The 18,841-nt window shown below is 31.7% G+C and overlaps 2 protein-coding genes across 2 annotated transcripts; both read left to right on the top strand.

The window, feature by feature from the left end:
* The first annotated feature begins 1,480 nt into the window (after positions 1 to 1,480).
* stt3a (STT3 oligosaccharyltransferase complex catalytic subunit A) lies at positions 1,481 to 10,895 on the top strand. Its single transcript, XM_051120613.1, has 18 exons — positions 1,481 to 1,525; positions 2,130 to 2,252; positions 2,337 to 2,397; positions 2,481 to 2,602; positions 2,802 to 2,947; positions 3,040 to 3,130; positions 4,684 to 4,790; positions 4,902 to 5,066; positions 5,155 to 5,335; positions 6,050 to 6,205; positions 7,268 to 7,359; positions 7,463 to 7,618; positions 7,702 to 7,890; positions 7,977 to 8,093; positions 8,175 to 8,277; positions 8,410 to 8,598; positions 10,322 to 10,437; positions 10,527 to 10,895. The coding sequence occupies exons 2-18, from the start codon at positions 2,165 to 2,167 to the stop codon at positions 10,563 to 10,565; spliced, it is 2,118 nt and encodes a 705-aa protein (XP_050976570.1). The 5' UTR covers positions 1,481 to 1,525; positions 2,130 to 2,164; the 3' UTR covers positions 10,566 to 10,895.
* A 393-nt stretch (positions 10,896 to 11,288) lies between these two features.
* On the top strand, positions 11,289 to 18,828 carry foxred1 (FAD-dependent oxidoreductase domain containing 1). The gene is made up of 11 exons (XM_051120616.1): positions 11,289 to 11,504; positions 12,249 to 12,469; positions 13,709 to 13,819; positions 14,859 to 14,977; positions 15,135 to 15,229; positions 15,310 to 15,411; positions 15,558 to 15,634; positions 15,766 to 15,926; positions 17,594 to 17,723; positions 17,822 to 17,926; positions 18,121 to 18,828. The coding sequence occupies exons 1-11, from the start codon at positions 11,399 to 11,401 to the stop codon at positions 18,373 to 18,375; spliced, it is 1,482 nt and encodes a 493-aa protein (XP_050976573.1). The 5' UTR covers positions 11,289 to 11,398; the 3' UTR covers positions 18,376 to 18,828.
* The last annotated feature ends 13 nt before the right edge of the window (positions 18,829 to 18,841 follow it).

Genomic DNA, 18,841 nt, shown 5'->3' on the forward strand with positions numbered 1-18,841 from the left:
TTTGTACAGAATGGTCTTATTTTGTGTTTACATTTAGATTTATGTTTTTGTTGATGTTTTTATCCAAATGGACTTACACAGTAAGATTTGTAATGTTGTTTTTTTTTTTGTTTTTTGTTAAGAATTTTTTTATGCTCATTAAAGCTGCATTTACTTGATCAATAATACAGAATAAACAGTAATTGTGAAATATTATTGCAGTTTAAAATAATGGTTTTCTATTTTAATATATTGTAAAATATAATTTACTCCTGTTATTCTAATATGCTGATTTATTACTTTTATTATCAAAGTCGGAAACCATTGTGCTGCTTAATATTTTTTTGGAACCTGTGATTCTTTTTTTTTTTGTTTTGTTTTTTCAGGATTCTTTGATGAATAAAAGGTTAAAAAGAACAGCATTTATTCCAAATAGAAATCTTTTCTAACAATATAAGTCTTTGCAATCACTTTTTATCAATTTAACACGTCCTTGATGAATAAAAGTATTCATTTCTTTAAAAAAAATTAACTTTTTTAACATTGATAAATAAGAATATTAGAATGATTGAAGGTCTGAAGGATCATGTGAAACTAAAGACTGGAGTAATGATTCTGAAAATTCAGCTTTGCAGCACAGGAATAAATTAATCTTTTAAAACATTTATTATAGAGTAAAATAATATTTCACAATATTATTGTTACAACATTAAAAATCTTACTGGTCCCAAATGTTTGAACAGCTGTGTACATTGCATTTAAGATAAGAAACGCTAGTTAGTATGCATTTTACTAAGTATGTTAAGTCCTATTTTACTGTAAGTGAAACAGTTTTTTTTAATTATTTTTATTATATATTTGGAACCAAATCAGCACATTAGAATGATTTCTGAAAGATTATGAGACAATGATGCTGAAAATCACAGAAATAATCCAAAAAAATAAGTAAAACAAAATAGTTAATTTAAATTGTAATAATATTTCATAATATTAGCCTTTGGACTTTCTTAAAGTGACTTAAAATATATATAGTTTTTGTTTTTTTTGTTTGTTTTTTTATCATGTATATAATCTTATTATGATATTATGTATTAGTCACAATACATGAGATAACTCAAATAACTTGTTGAAAGACAAACTTTGCTTTAGAAGTTTGCAAAACCTCATAAAAATATTTTTTTTCTTCTTGACATAAATCGATATGAACGTGTGCTTGAAATGTTATTATAACATATATCTAAAATAACATCTAAATGTTACGATATTTGCTAGTTAAAGTTTTAAAGTTCACTGCTGCTTTGATTCCACAGTGCTGACTGTTTTTCTCCCTTTAGGACACGTCATATCTGGAGCGCCATGCGGAACTAGTCTTGACACGTTTGAATGACATCTCAAAGGCCAATCAGCAGAAGCCATTCTCGCGGAATTGTGACGCTGAGCCAATTAACGCCCTCTCTACGTGGATGGGCGGGGCTTGATCGCAGAGAGGGTTGTGTGTGAGAGTGTGGAAAGGCTGGAGTGAGTGAACCGCCGATGAATAAGACTGGTAATTTTGCACATTTTTAATTTCTAATCTCACGCATTACAACTACACGGGTTCGCTGTCATTATATGTACTCACGTGCATTAAGTAACACATTTACGCATAATAAAAAAAGCTTGGGAAGGTGTGAGATAGGTGTGATGTTAGCTAGCAGCTAAGGAGCTAATCAAGACTTTAATAGTTTATTACCACGAATGGTTTCTCAGATAAACAGAGTATTTATGTGCATATAGATACTCTCTGAATTGATTTATCTGCTTGTAAATGTGTGGTGAAGTATTAATGAATTGGGTTTTATGTAGGAATTGTGCACAAACTGGCTCTTCCTGATTTGACACTTTAACAAATGACATAAATGGCATTTCTTAAACTGTTTTACCCTCTACAGTTCATATTTGATGCTTAATTAATTTGAAAAACCTCTAAAATGAATTTTGTAATTATATAAAGAAGTTTAAATCTGCCAGTTTTTTCTTACTGCTTGTACGTAGTTTATAGTTAAAGAAGCCCTATTTTACATTGCTGTAACATGTTACTTTTTTTTTTCCATAAAATGTATAGTTTAAGCTGTATTACTATTGTTAACATGCTGTTGTTCATTTGTCAGGTATCAAGAGTTAGTCCTGCCTCCTGTGTGTAAAGATGACCAAGCTGGGCTTCCTGCGTCTGTCCTATGAGAAACAGGACACCCTGCTGAAGCTGCTCATTCTGTCTATGGCAGCCGTCCTGTGTGAGTGGATATACATCCCTTTATATCAGACTCCCTGTATGTCAGCTGTCCTCTAAATCTGTCCGTCTTGTCTTTTTCCTCCAGCGTTCTCCACCAGACTGTTCTCTGTGCTTCGGTTCGAGAGTGTCATCCATGAGTTCGATCCGTAAGTGCAGCTTTCAGCTCACTGTTGCAGTGCACCAGCATCTGAACATCTGTTTAAATGCGTTTCCTGTTTGTTTTCGGCAGGTATTTCAATTACAGGACCACTCGCTTCTTGGCAGAAGAGGGCTTTTACAAATTCCATAACTGGTTTGATGATCGGGCTTGGTATCCACTTGGGAGAATTATAGGAGGCACCATCTATCCCGGTACAACTTAATGGCACTAATTTCAAAATTTGTAGCAATATAAGATTATTTGTGCTTTTCAGGCACTTTTGGCCTGATGCCAAGTACAGAAGGTGGATTTCTAAATATAAACCAAATTTAGTGACTTTTTAATGCTGAAACCACTTTAAACAGTATTACTACTGCATAGCAACTATGTGGTTTTTTTTTTCCCCCACAGGGTTGATGATCACATCTGCAGCTCTGTATCACGTGCTACACTTCTTCCACATCACCATCGATATCCGCAATGTGTGTGTGTTCCTCGCCCCTCTCTTCTCCTCCTTCACCGCTATTGTCACCTATCACTTCACAAAAGAGCTTAAGGTGAGATGAACCTCAGCACTTGTCTGTCACACCCGCCTGATCATTATTTGTCTAGATAATTCTCCTGACTGAAGTAACACTGTATGTTGCAGGATGCTGGTGCAGGGCTTCTGGCTGCTGCCATGATCGCAGTCGTCCCTGGGTACATCTCCCGTTCTGTGGCAGGCTCTTATGACAATGAAGGTACAATCTTGTCTCCGAGATTTGTGTTCAGTTTCTCAAATTAGGGGTTTATTAAAACGGTTTTGATGATTCCAGAAAGGCCTCAGTAGGAAAAGTTTTTAAATTTCTGTCGAATATGAAATTGAAATTTTTATTTAATAAAACTAAATAAATAATTATTAAAACTTTTCTATTTAAATATCTATTTTAAAATGTAAATTTTTCCTGTGATCAAAGCTACATTTTCAGCATCATTACTCCAGACTTCAGTGTCACATGATCCTTCAGAAATCATCCTAGTATGTTGATTTGCTGTTTAAAAAACATTTTTTATTAATATTATTATGAGTCTTTGATGAATAAAAAGATCCAAAGATCAGCATTTACATGAAATAAAAAGCTTTTGTAACATTATACACTATACCATTCAAAAGCTTGGAGTCATATATACACTACCGTTCAAAAGTTTGGGGTCAGTAAGACTTGTAATAGTCTTTAAAGAAGTCTCTTATGCTCATCAAGGCTGCATTTATTTGATTAAAAACATAGAAAAAAAAAAACAGTAATATTGCAAAATGTTTTTACAATATAAAATAATGTTTTTTATTTTAACATACTTTAAAATAGAATTTATTCCTGTGATGAAAAGCTGAATTTTTATCAGCTGTTACTCCAGTCTTAAGTGTCACATGATCCTTCAGAAATCATTCTAATATGCGGATTTATTATTAGAATGATCAGTGTTGGATAATGTCAACAGTTGTGCTGCCAAATATTTTTTGGAACCTGTGATTTTTTTTTTTTTTTTTTTTTTTTTTTTTCCAGGATTCTTTCATGAATAACAAGTTTAAAAAGTACAGTGTTTATTCAAAATATAAATATTTTATAACAATGTAAATTATTTATTATTAACTTTTAATAAACTTTTAATTATTAACTTAATACATCCTTGGTGAATAAAAGTATTAATTTCTTAAAAAAAAAAAAAAAAAAAAAAAAAAACAATAAAAATGTACTGACCCCAAACTTTTGAACGGTAGTGTATATATATATATATGTATATTGATAAGGGGGTAAGAAATTATAGAAATTATTTTTTTTATTTAGCAAGGATGCTTTAAATTGATCAAACATGATGATAAAGACATCTAAAATAATACAAAAGATTTCTATTTCAGATAAATGCTGTTCTTCTAAATTCTATTCATCAAAGAAACCTGAAAAAATTCTACTCTGTTGTTTTTAAGATAGTAATAATAATAATAAATGTTTTTGAGCAGCAAATCAGAATATTAGAATGATTTTTATAGGATCATGTGACTGGAGTAATTATGCTAAAAATTTAACTTTAAAATCACAGGAATAAATTACATTTTCAAATATATTCAGATAGAAATAAATTATTTTAAATAGTAAAAATATTTAAATATTACTGTTTTTGCTGTAGTTTTGATCAAATAAATACAGGCTCAGTGAGCAGAAGAGACTTTAAAAAAAAAACATAAAAAATCAAACTTTTGACTGGTAGTGTACATAATATAGCAGTGTATATTACATTGTTTTTTGTGGTATAGGAATTGCCATTTTCTGCATGCTGTTGACGTACTACATGTGGATCAAAGCAGTGAAAACAGGCTCCATATATTGGTCGTCCATGTGCGCACTGGCATATTTTTACATGGTGAGCTACATTTGAAAAATATTGTCCATCTCAATTTGGTTCCAGAGCAAATCAATAAATTATTTAAAAACACAAAATTTCAATAACACAATAACTCTGTGTTGCCATCAGGTGTCCTCCTGGGGTGGTTACGTGTTTCTGATTAACCTCATTCCCCTGCACGTGCTGGTGTTGATGCTCACCGGCCGATTCTCTCACCGTATCTATGTGGCGTACTGCACAGTCTACTGCCTGGGCACCATCCTCTCCATGCAGATCTCTTTTGTTGGATTCCAGGTAAGGAGTTGAACGTCAAATGTAAATAATTGGTATAACAATCTTCGAAACAGGTTAATAATCTCTCTCTTTCTTTCACTTCTTGTAGCCCGTCCAGTCCTCTGAACACATGGCTGCATTTGGGGTGTTTGGTCTGTGTCAGATTCACGCCTTTGTCGATTACCTCCGGAGCAAACTGAACGCGCAGCAGTTTGAGGTGTTGTTCAAGAGTGTCATTTCACTGGTCGGTATCATCCTGCTCTCTGTGGGCGCGGTGCTCATGCTGACAGGTGAGAGGACACGCTCCCATTCAAATATTACAAAAAATTGCAAAATGTGTAAGTCAGGTAGAGGGAGTTTACACTAAGTGCAAATAGATATAGATTCTATTTACACCATGTTAAAATAACAGGATTTTCTGCTATTTATTCTACTTATTGCAAATAATGGCAATTATCTGCACCTCAGTATTGTACTACATTATAAAACAGTATGCAGTAATAAGGTATTGAGTGTCACCAGGACAATAAATCCCTCCTTACACCTATCCTAGCTCTACCCGATTTTAAACTTTTCAATTGTTTCCTTCATTTTTATTGCAAATAAATGAAGTGATATCAGATTTGAAAAGGGAGAAAAAAAGTTCGGCAAAAGGGGAATTTGAACTTGGGTCTATCCTGTCAAAAAGGCTATGGCACAAGTTTTGTGATCTATGCCACTGGAACCGTTGTTTGATATTTATGTTTTGTAGTGTTGACTAGCCTAATCACACACTGGTGGAGTTAGTGTTAATGTCTTCTGCCAACAATGTGGGCTATTTGCACTAAAAAGACACTCCGTAATAAATATGTATTTTATGTTTTATATATATATATATATGTATATGTGTGTTTGTGTGTGTATTGATATTTTATGAAGTATTTATTTCTGATTATTTAAATATATATATATATATTTTTTATTATTTCTGAATAATTTGTTTTTGTATTGACTTATGTATTTAGGGAAAATCTCACCTTGGACTGGCCGTTTCTACTCTCTGCTGGATCCATCATACGCCAAGAACAACATCCCCATCATCGCCTCCGTGTCTGAGCACCAGCCCACCACCTGGTCCTCCTACTACTTTGACCTGCAGCTTCTGGTCTTCATGTTTCCAGGTACAGTGCCTTCCTGTGGTTGCTTTTTGTCTTTAAACCATCAGATCAGTGTTGTTATTGTTAACTAAAATTATGAGGAGTTTTTTCTCATTTCTGAGCTTCTCAGAAGCGAAAGTCATGATAGTTGTTCAGATTTGTATATATAAATATATTTTTTTATTTTTTGTGTATCCATTCCACTTTCTTCACTTCCCAAAAGTGGAAAAAATATTGAGATTGATTACAAAAGAGAGAAAGATTTTACTGTTACTTTCTCAGTTGCTGTGCTACACACTAATGCAGCAGTGTTAACTAGGTTTATGTATTTTAATGCTTAAGTAAGAAAACACAAAGTATAGTGTTATAAATGTACATAAAATGTGAAAATATAAAAGAAAAAAACCTGCTAGATTTTTGACGTGAATAACTAATAAATGTCACCACAGGTAAAAATATCACCATGGCAACTAACTGAAATGCAGTATGTTTACATTGAAGGTTAAAAATGACTAAAACAGAAATAAAAATAAATTAAAGAAATATTTCAATTAATAGAAATATTTTAAAGAAAAACTAATTAAATGACAAGCACATAACAAAATCACTAAAACTAAAATTAAAATGAAAACTGAAAATATAAAAATAAAGCAAATTCAAATAGAGACTAAAACCATTAGTCGTGATTAATGGATTCAAAATAAAGGTTTATGTTCACATACTATATGTGTGTATATGTATTATGTATATTGAATCACACACACGTATGTATTAAGGAAAAATATGTTAGATTTATATGTAAAATATTTCTATTTGTATATAATATAAATTATATACAGGTGTTTGGATACAATACATACAAATATTTAAAAAATATATATAAATTTGTGTATTTATGTATTCATAGTAAATATACACAGTACACACATATAGTAAGTAAACAAACTTTTATTTTGAATTGATTAATCGCAACTAATTGTTTTGCAGCTCTAAAGTCAAAATATTAATAGTACTATAATCATATAGAAATAATGTTAAAATAACACTGCATCATATGTATTATTCTGTCATCTCTTATTTCTCCAGTTGGACTTTATTACTGCTTTAACAACCTCTCCGATGCCACGATTTTCATCATCATGTATGGCGTCACCAGCATGTACTTCTCAGCTGTGATGGTAATACACTTTTACTTTTTATTACTCAATATTTGAAGTCAATTTACTGGCATTTCTTTTAACAAAGGAAGCTCTGACCCTGGTTTGATCTGTGCGTCCTCAGGTGCGTCTTATGTTAGTCCTGGCTCCCGTCATGTGCATCCTGTCTGGCATTGGCGTTTCTCAGGTCCTCACCACCTACATGAAGAACCTAGATGTCAGCCGAGCGGACAAGAAGACCAAGAAGCAGCAGGATTCCACTTACCCGATCAAAAACGAGGTACGATCAATGCTCTTGATCGTTCTTAGCTTTCCTTACGTCATTGGTTCACTCAGTGATACTCAGCTGTGATTGGTCTGTAGGTGGCAAGCGGGATGATCCTGGTCATGGCGTTCTTCCTCATTACATACACCTTCCACTCTACCTGGGTGACTAGCGAGGCGTACTCCTCCCCGTCTATTGTGCTCTCGGCCCGCGGTGGTGACGGCAGCCGCATCATCTTTGATGACTTCAGAGAGGCGTATTACTGGCTCAGACACAACACACCGGAGGTTAGTGAGATCTGTCTCAAGAACTTCCCACTTCTTTTGATTGTGAATGTTTTTGCTTATCTCACGTTATTTTTGTGTGCGTACAGGATGCTAAAGTCATGTCGTGGTGGGATTATGGGTATCAAATAACAGCGATGGCCAATCGAACAATTCTGGTTGACAACAACACTTGGAATAACACTCACATCTCCAGAGTGGGTCAGGTGAGGATGTAGTTTTATGTAGTTTAAACTTCATAAAATATGTAGTTTTGGACTTTTCTAAAAATGCTTTTCTTTTTGCAGGCTATGGCCTCCACTGAGGAGAAAGCCTATGAGATCATGCGAGAACTGGATGTTAGTTACGTCCTGGTGATCTTTGGTGGGCTGACGGGGTATTCATCTGATGGTACGGGCTCAGATTTATTTTGAGCCATGAAAAAGGGTTTATGCTTCTAATGTTTGAATTGCAGTATCCGGATGGGATGAAACCTAAATAACAGGTAAAAATGAATAAGTTTATATGTATTTGTTTGTTTAGACATTAATAAGTTCCTGTGGATGGTCCGTATCGGTGGCAGCACGGACACAGGGAGGCACATAAAGGAACACGACTACTACACTCCCACCGGAGAGTTTCGCGTGGACCGCGAGGGGTCCCCCGTCCTGCTCAACTGTCTCATGTACAAGATGTGCTACTATCGCTTTGGCCAGGTTTACACTGAAGCCAGTAAGTATCTCCTGGCTGTGTGTGTGTTTTTCCCCAGCTAATTATTTACCATACTTGATCAGTTTCATATTTCTCCAGTTAATGTAGTGATGCCCACTTTAAGTCCTGTTTTCATTCATTTCATTTTATTGAATAGCATTTTATTATTTTCTTGAGTGTGTGTGTGTGTGTATGTGTATATATATATATATATATATATATATATATATAGTTCATACATTATTGTATTAATGTTTTAGATGAGCTTTTATTGATATTTTCAGTTTTGATTTTAATATTTTATTTAGTCATTTTTATTTCTATTTAGCTTTAATTTGTTTTTATTTTAGTTTGATTAATTTTAGTATTTCAACTATTTTTAACAGTTTTAGTTTTAATAAATATTTATTTATGTAATGAATATTGTTTTACCTATTTTTATTAGCTGTTTTTTTTCGTATTATTTATATACTGTTTAAGCAATTAGTAATATTTTGAAATGGCTTGTATTTATATATTTTCTATTTTCATTTTAGTTTTGGTATTTTTATGTTCTTTTGTCGTTGTAGTTTTTAAAAAACATTTCTATTTAGTATTTTAGTACTTTTAGTACTACTTAGTACTAATTTTTAGTTTTTTTCTTTTACATTTTTTTTTTCTCTCTAAAATTTACATGTTATTTAATTTCAGCTATTTCAATTAATGAATATTAAAGTTTTTAATAGTTTTAGTTTTGGTACTTATGTTCTTTTGTCATTGTATTTTTATTTATTTATTTATTAGTTTATTTATTTCAATATTTCTGGTTAGCGTTTTAAAAAAAATTATATTAGTAATTTTAGTGCTTCAACTTATCTCTTTCAGTTAGTTGGTTTTAATGTACATTTTTTAAGTTTTTTTTTTCAAGTTATTGAAAATGAAAGTTTTTAATAGTTTTAGTTTTGGTTCTTATGTTTATTAATCACTGGAATTTATTATAATTATTTTTTTTATATTTCTGGTTAGCATTTTTGTTTTATTTTTAGTAATTTTAGTGCTTTAACTTATTTCTTTTCACTTAGTTTCCAAGGCAAAAATTCTAATTTTCAGTTTTGTTTTTGTTTTTTTTGTTTTTTTAAATGTAAAAATGTTCATCTAAAATTGAGTTAATTTCAGCTATTTCAAGCAATGAAAATTAACATTTTAATTTTGGTACTTATGCTCTTTTGTCACTATTCTTTCTTTTTCTTTCTTTCTTTCTTTCTTTTTCTTTCTTTCTTTCAATATTCCTGGTTTGCTTTATTTATTTATTTTGTAATTATTTTGTTAATTTTTAGTATTTCAACTTATTTCTTTTAAATTAGTTGCCAAAGAAAAAATTCAAATTTTCAGTTTTTATAAATGTAATTTTTGATCTAAAATGTAGGTTTTATTTCATTTTAGCTTTTTCAATTAATGAAAACGAAACGTTTTAATAGTTTGTTTTAATTTTAGTTTTAGTTAAAAATAACCACACTATTAATTAGTTATATTGTATTGAATATTCATTTAATATTTTAATCTTAAGATTTAAGATTGAATGTAATATCTTATCTTGTTGAATATTTTATTATTATTTTTATAAATAACTGACATGAAGTGAAATGAGTTGCAAATGCTGTGTCATGTTGACTTTTAGTTCAGGTTGAGTTTAGTTGAACAAAAAAAAAATACTAAAAAGTTAGTGCTGACTGGAATTAAACTTCACATTTCCTTTTCTTTCCAGAGCGTCCTCCTGGTTACGACAGGGTTCGTAACGCAGAGATTGGCAACAAGGACTTTGAGCTGGATGTGCTGGAGGAAGCATATACTACAGAGCACTGGCTCGTCAGGATATACAAGGTACATCCGAACTCACCTGTGCATCTTTAACCGTTACTATCCTTATAAACCATCTGAACTTCCACTGATCTCCTGTTTTACCTTCACAGGTCAAAGACCTTGACAACCGTGGCCTCTCAAGAACGTAAAACCCAGAAACTCAAAATCCCACCCCCCCTCTCCTGAACGCACAGCACTGAACGGCTGCGGCCCCCATCCCACGATCTGAGGAGAACGAGTGAAGATTTTTTATACTTCTGTTGTAATTGCTCAAAGAGATTTTCTTTTCATATCTTTTTTTTTTTTTTCTTGGTTTGTTTTTTAAATTTGATTGTCAAATGTGATGTTTACTGGGGGCAGAAGGTGTCAAATTATCACCTGGAAAGGTGAGAAAAATGTTCATAAGTCATTTCTGCAATCAACTGGCCAGATAACTGTTTGATTTGTCTTTAAATGGGTGAATAAAGGAGTGACTGGGACTTAGTTGATCTGTGTCTTTATTTTTAATCATTAAAATGATCTAGAACCACAAAAGTCCTGGACTTGCTAGTCCAAAAACCAAGCTGCCCATTTGAATGAACTGAAATTGATTTTTTTCCCTATAATTTAAAAAGTAATTTTTGTGTTTATGTCTCAGCAGTGTCAACTGACAAACATAATTAATATTCACTGTACGTACGTACGTTATAATGATTAAAATGGATATTGCACTATATATTTGCTGCATATTTTACAGTTCATGCAACAACTGGGCAAACTGAAAACATCACACAATACGAGTGAAAATTAATACAATCTTGTTTACGTGCCCCCTACTGGCCACTAATGAAACTACAACTGTGGGCTGGTCTTGTTATGGCGTCATTGTGAGCATGCGCACTAGGTCAAATGAGTTTAGACTCCACTGCGAGTGGCGTGTCAGTGCGAAAAAGAAGATTTGAGTGTTTTCTTCTGCATAAATGACTATTTGACGACCATAGCAATGTGGCGCAAGCTGTTCACCTCCGTCCCTGCTTTCAGGGCTCTGAAAGCGCCCTGTCGGAGCTTTACAAGCAGCAGCAGGGGAGCTGAAAAGGACTTCTTTAAAGGTGAGACGATTCACTTCATATACGGTATGCATCCGTACGTTTATATTAAGATGAGAGGCGTTGAACGTCCTGTTTAAACCGTGAACCGTGACAAAGTCATACCTGCCTTCCTTATGTCCTCGTATTTCTAATCCTACTATGATAAAATGGTTAGCTCATTAATATTAATTAGGTCATGCTGGCGTTAATTTGTAAACTTCCTAGGTGCGTCGTGTCACGTAACTAATCAATATTCATGAGCAAAGCCGTTCCCTCACTAGATGTGCGTTCATTCGCCGAGTGCGTAACGCCCGCTTGCTTTTCAGCAAATCAGTGAGCTCTTCTGGTCGAACGTAACGGTGCGTAATTAATATTAATGAGTGTTGCTTTCGTTATAGTAGGATTTGTAAATTCGCTTTCTGCATAACAAATATTATACATGTAGTATAGTAATTTGGTCTAGTTCGTAATCGAAGCGAAATATGTTTATAGTGTTTATAGCTACAATAAAATGATCATTTGTGTTCTCTTTTATTAATTCCTTAGTTTTTTTTAGTATAGTTTTTTTTAGGAATAAAAGATATTTACCAGATAAAATATTTTTTTCTCCCTATATTTAGATATATAAATGAGAAATTTATCACAAAGCAGCATTACATTAATAATAAAACTCACTTTTATCTAACAAAATTACAAACACCATATGGTTTCAAGAAAATCTATGAACATTAAACATATACTACTGTTATATGTAACTTGTTGCAGATCTGGATGCTCAGGTTCGGGCGTTTCGGGACAAAGCGGTCGCAGCGATGCCTGGCAGTGACTGGAGCCCGATTGAGATGACCCCTGGCCTGCCTCCGGAGAGGGCTGATGTGGTGATTGTAGGAGGGGGAGTCGTAGGATGGTCCATCGCATACTGGCTGAAGAGGAAGGAGCGAGTGAGGGATGGTCTGAGAGTGCTGGTGGTGGAGAAAGACCCTACTGTGAGTTTATCCAAGGGCACTTGGGAGCATATCTCAGAACTTAGTGAGCATGTATTTGATGCTACAAAGGTGATGTCTAGGTTTTGAGACACAGTGTGTACTATACAATGTACTGTGGGATGTTAATAATCATGTACTGATCATGTATAAAAGGTTCACCCACAAAAAAGAAAAAAAACATCTTGTCATGTTCCTCTGCCTACACCAGACATTATATCAATGTCTTTGGGAAACAATTACATTTATTAAAACAGAATTAGGGGTGGATGTCTGAATAAATAATTAGTTTATTTGGGTTTCAGATACACTGAAAGAGGCTTAATGTTCATATTAGGGTTATATTAGAGTGAATTAGCAAAATGACCCCAGTAAAGTAATGGTATTACCATTATGATAACAAACTTCAGTTAGTTCAGAGTTAGCTTACAGAAATCATTCATTTAAAGAAATGCAAGAACATTTATTTGATTGTCCATTTTTTCCCTGCATTATAACCTTTTTATACAATGAAACCAAATTGGATATTCAATGCATTTTCAAATGAAACTGAATTAAAAAAACATTAAACATTTGTTGGCAAAGGATTTGAGTCTGTCTGACCCTGCAACAAGCCTGTGAGGAGAGAAAAATGTTTTTTTTTTTTTTTTTTTTGTATGCAGTTTCTTTTCTTTTTTTCTTTTTTTCTATCTATTTAAAGGTTAATATATTAAAGCCATTATACCGATTATACAGAAGCATTGTGCAAATATATTAATATAAATATTATATTTGTTCTTGGTGACATGATTTGAAAGGGATCGTTTACTCAAGAATGAAGATTCTGTCATTAATTACTCGTCCTCATGTCTTTCCAAACCTGCTAGACCTTTGTTAATCTTTGTAACACAAATTAAGATATTTTTTATGAAATCCAAAAGCTTTCTGACCCTTCATAACGACAACACAACTAACACGTTCAAGGTAGTAAGAACATTGATAAAATCGTTTATTTGACATCAGTAAAATATCTTTATTTGTGTTCCATAGATGAACGAAGGTCTTAAGGGTTTGGAACAACATGAGAGTGACAGAAATTTCATTTTTTGGGTGAACTATCTTTAAGATTTAGTTGTCAGACTCAGAGGTTGTGTACTATGTAATGCATAAATGACAGAAGAAAACTTTAGATTTTTTTGTGAGTTTTGTAAGATTTTAATGCCAATAAATAAAAAGTAATTACAAAACATCTTCTTTCTACAGTATTCCCAGGCGTCGACTGTGCTGTCATGTGGTGGAATTCGGCAACAGTTCTCCTTGAAAGAAAATATCTTGCTGTCACTGTTTTCAGCTCATTTCATGAAGAACATCAATGTAAAATCTTCTATATTGCACTGTTAAATGCTTCCTGAAACATTGTTTTAGTTATATATGAACTGTAACATACATACACTACCAGTTAAAAGTTTTTGAACAGTAAGATTTTTAATGTTTTTTAAAGAAGTCTCTTCAGTTCACCAAGCCTGCATTTACTTGATCCAAAGTACAGCATAAACTGTACAGTTTTGAAATGTTTTTACTATTTAAAATAACTGTTTTCTATTTGAATATATTTTAAATTTTAATGTATTCCTGTGATCAAAACTAAATGTTCAGCATCATTACTCCAGTCTTCAAGAAACATTATTATTATTATTATTATTATTATTATTATACACATTTAAAACAGTTGAGTACATTTTTTAAGGATTCTTTGATGAATAGAAAGATGCAAAGACCAGCATTTATCTGAAATAAAAAGCTTTTGTAACAATATATATTTATATATATTTATATAATATATCACTTCTATATATTACAAAAGATTTCTATGTCAGATAAATGCTGTTCTTCTGAATTTTCTATTCATCAAAGAAACCTGAAAAAATTCTACTCGGCTGTTTTCAACAAAATAATATTAATAAGTGTTTTTGATGAGCAAATCAGAATATTAGAATGATTTCTGAAGGATCATGTGACTGGAGTAATGATGCTAAAAAATCAGCTTTGAAATCACAGGAATAACTTTTTGAAATGTATTAAAATGGAAAGCAGTTATTTTAAATAGTAAAAAATATTTCTGTTATTATTTCTATATATTATTTTTTGCTGTATTTGGGATCAAATAAATGCAGAATAGTCAGCAGAATAGAGCCTTCGAAAAAAAACCCATTAAAAATCTTACTGTTCAAAAATTTTGACTGGTAGTGTAAATTGAAATCTACAGCATCAGCTAATTTCTGGAGACTTTAATTAAATATTTTGTTGCAAAAGTTTCTAAATGTGCTTTACCAGGACTTTTCGTTTGGTCGGGTTTGGAGTTTAAGAATACTGATAAATGTTTGTACATATCTTTTGTGTTGTATTGCCACAGAATCATCTCTCGGTGGTGAATGAAGACCCCGTTGATCTGCAGTTTAATCATTCAGGATATCTCTTCCTCGCCAGCGAAAAATCAGCTCACATTATGGAGGAAAACTACAGAACTCAAAGGTAACAGGAGGTAACGAAGTTGTGTGGCAGATTCAACTTTATTAGGCATATCAGTAAATTAAAATGTCTTTCTGTTAGCCCAGACTTTCATATTAGCTGATAAACAGATGTACACTACAAAGTTAATAATAAAACGTGTGTTTGATTTAATCTGTAGATATGCGGGTGCGAAGGTCACCCTCCTGTCGCCGTCCCAGCTGAAGGAGCGATACCCCTGGATGAACACGGACGGAGTTGCTCTGGCTTCTCTTGGTTAGTGACTGTTTTCACAATCTTTGATGCATCTCACATCTGAAGTTTATTACTGAGTGACATATTTATTCCTCACAAAGGACTAGAGAACGAGGGCTGGTTTGACCCCTGGTCTCTCCTGACCGCTCTCAGGCGCAAGGCTGTGTCTATGGGAGTCCATCAGTGCTTTGGAGAGGTCACAGGTTGGGATTCACAACTACAATATGTTAATGTTTGTCAAATTATTACCAAATAAGTGCACATTGTCCTACTTTTGATACTTTTTAACTAGCTTTTTTTTCAGTGTTGCATTAAAACAGAACTCATGTTGATTCTCTTGAATTTTTAGGATTTAAATGTGCTGCAAATTTGGCAGAAACCACAGATGGAGAGCTTCTTAATATCCAAAGGATAAAATATGTTAATGTAAGCACAGATGTCTTTTCAAAAGAAACACACCAGCTGTTTTGCATGTTGTTTTGAAATTTGTTTTCATCGTTTTGTAGGTGCTTTAAAGTGCACTAATAGCATAACAGGTAGATGTGGTGTGATTTTAGGTGCGGATGCCCAACAGTCTGGAGTATCAGCCTGTGGAGTGTGCCATTGTGGTAAATGCAGCAGGTGCAAACTCAGGAAAGATCGCCTCCATGCTAGGCATCGGATTAGGCCCGAAAGAATCAGTGTCTGGTGTTCCATTACCCGTGGAGCCCAGAAAGAGGTTGAGACTCATGATTGTTCACATTTTGTGTAAAGTAAACAGTGGTTACACTGTAATTTGAAATGGTTTCTTACCTACTTGGATAAATAAGAAATGCCAAATATTCTAAAATTATATATTATATTATATTATATTATGTTATATATTATATTATATTATATTATGTTATATATTATATTATATTATATTATTATATTATATTTCATTTTAATTTAAATTAATGAGCAGTGCCAAATATTTTAAAATAACTGTTGCATTTATTATTATATTATTTTACAATTTAATTGTAATATTATTAATAATTTATTACATTTTGTGATAGTGAAATACAATTTATAATAATTAAACCAAATTAGTATTCAATGAAAAAATTATATTTATTTTCAATTTAAATGAATGAGCCGTGCCCAATATATTTTTATAACATAACTTTAATATTAATTATATTATATTATATAATAAAATAAAATATGATTAATAATTAAAATATTAAATTTCAGTTTAAATAAATAAGCAGTGCAAAATTCTATAATATTTTAAACTATTATTAAAATTAATTATATAATACAAATATGATTTATGATTAAATATCATTATTATTCAATAAAAATGAATTTTATTTTAATTTAAATGTATGAGCAGTGCCAAATATTCTAAAGTAACTGTTGCATTTTTATATTGTATCGTATTATATTACATTATTTTATATTACAATTTAGTTTAATGTTATTCATTTTTTACATTGCATGATAGTGAAATATAATTTATAATAAACAACATTAATGGAAAAAAAAATCATTTAAATTTAAATGAATGGGCAGTGCAAAATATATTTTTATATAATATTTTAATATTATATTATATTATAATGTAATTGTAATATTATTAATTATTACATTTTAATATTACATTATTATATATTATAATTGAATTAAGTAATTTTAAGTAATTATTTTATTATATAAAATAATAGTATTAAGAATTTATTACACTTTATGTGAAATATAATTTACAGTTAATTATTAATAATTAAACACCTTTAGTAGTTAATAAAAATAGTAGTATCAAATATAATTTTAGATAATATTTTTAATAAATTCTTATAATAATTGTATTATATTATATTGTAAAATATTAACAAATAAATATTATTATTCAATAAATAAAATTAAATTTTAATTTGAATTAATGAACAGTGCCAGATATTCTGAAATAAGTTGAGTTTATTTTTATATTATATATTATATTATTAGTAGTAATAAATATAATATAATTATTATTAAAAAATAATATAAATGTAATTTAAATTAATCAGCAGTGCCAGATATCCTAAAATAGGTTGCATTTATTATTATATTATATGATATTATATAATATAATATTGTATGATATTATATTATATTATATTATATTATATTATATTAATGATTAAGTATCATTAAAGTATTATAAGTGATTTATTAATTAATTAAAACAATTCTCCAAACTGCTTATTCACTGCAGGCTTGTGGGAATGCTGGAGACTGTAATTAAATATTGTTAATAAATGATTACATATCATTATTATTTCATGTAACATTTCATATTTAATTTTGAATTTAAATCAAATTTTAATTATGTATAATTCTAGAACTGTGGAGTCTCATTAGCTACATCATCTCCTCCAGGTTTGTTTATGTGGTACATTGTCCTGATGGACCAGGGTTGGACACTCCATTTCTGATCGACTATTCAGGTGTTTACTGTAGACGAGAGGGACTGGGAGGAAATTACATCACAGGAATGTCACCAGAGGAGGTATAGGCTGGTTTTGAGTCGATCTCTTATCATATCAGTTTTATTCTGTGCATGAATTTATGCATTTGTTCATTCATTGTTATTTCTACCTCATGCAGACAGAAGAACCAGATATCAGTAACCTTGATGTGGACCACGACTTCTTTCAAGAGAAAGTCTGGCATCGTCTAGCCCACCGTGTTCCAGCTTTCGAGCAGCTGAAGGTGAAATTTTCTTGATCTTTCCTTAAAGTCCTAAAACTAATTTTTAACTATTTTAAACTAATTTTAAACTAACAGTTTCTGATGGTTGTTAGATGGTAAAGTGCAGTACATATGTTTGTTTGTGTCTACTAGAAATTCATCCATGCAATTTTTTCCAAATAAAGAACTTTGCTCTTATAATCCATCTTTATCAGGTTTCAAATGCGTGGGCTGGATTTTACGACTACAACACGTTGGATCAGAATGGCATTATTGGACTGCATCCTCTTGTGCCCAACATGTACTTTGCAACGGGCTTCAGCGGTCACGGTCTACAGCAGTCTCCTGCGGTCGGACTCGCCGTGGCTGAGCTTATTCTGGAAGGAGGCTATAAAACCATTGACCTCAGTGCTTTTGACCTTAAACGGATCCTCCTGCACGAGCCCATTCTGGAGAGTAACATTGTGTGAGGAGCACAAAAACAAAGGGAAGATGTGTGTGTCCTCAAATGGAACCACTTGACATGAACGGACAAAACTCTCACTGAAACATTGAATTTGAATTTTCAGAACCAGTTTGGTAACAAAACATAGGGAAACTCAGATTTATAAGTCATAAAAGACAAGTAATCAATGCTGCTGAACAAAACATACTGTACAAAAAATATATGGTAGAAATCAGGAAATTAAGATGGACATTTTGTCAGTTTGTAGCTGCATATTTAAATATGCATATGAAACAAATGATACATTATATCCTATTTTTGTTGTTTTTTTATTATTTTAAAAGTGCTTTTCTAAATTGTCAATACTGTTTCAGAAATGAACATCAAAAATAATCATAAACTTTAAAAGTTTGTTCTAAATCAGACATCATGGACTGAATTTTATAAATCTGTACATCTTTAAATGTGTGCTAAAATAGATGTGAATACAC

The sequence above is a fragment of the Labeo rohita genome, chromosome 10, assembly GCF_022985175.1.
Source record: "Labeo rohita strain BAU-BD-2019 chromosome 10, IGBB_LRoh.1.0, whole genome shotgun sequence".
In the NCBI taxonomy this organism is placed as follows: domain Eukaryota; kingdom Metazoa; phylum Chordata; class Actinopteri; order Cypriniformes; family Cyprinidae; genus Labeo; species Labeo rohita.

Excerpts from the sequence above, each read along its gene's own strand:
- stt3a (XM_051120613.1), top strand. The coding sequence starts at position 2,165 with ATGACCAAGCTGGGCTTCCTGCGTCTGTCCTATGAGAAACAGGACACC. Across the intron at positions 6,206-7,267 it reads TCTGGTCTTCATGTTTCCAG|TTGGACTTTATTACTGCTTT; the intron begins GTACAGTGCCTT and ends TTATTTCTCCAG. Across the intron at positions 7,619-7,701 it reads CTTACCCGATCAAAAACGAG|GTGGCAAGCGGGATGATCCT; the intron begins GTACGATCAATG and ends ATTGGTCTGTAG.
- foxred1 (XM_051120616.1), top strand. The coding sequence starts at position 11,399 with ATGTGGCGCAAGCTGTTCACCTCCGTCCCTGCTTTCAGGGCTCTGAAA. Across the intron at positions 17,724-17,821 it reads CAGGAATGTCACCAGAGGAG|ACAGAAGAACCAGATATCAG; the intron begins GTATAGGCTGGT and ends TACCTCATGCAG. Across the intron at positions 17,927-18,120 it reads CAGCTTTCGAGCAGCTGAAG|GTTTCAAATGCGTGGGCTGG; the intron begins GTGAAATTTTCT and ends CATCTTTATCAG.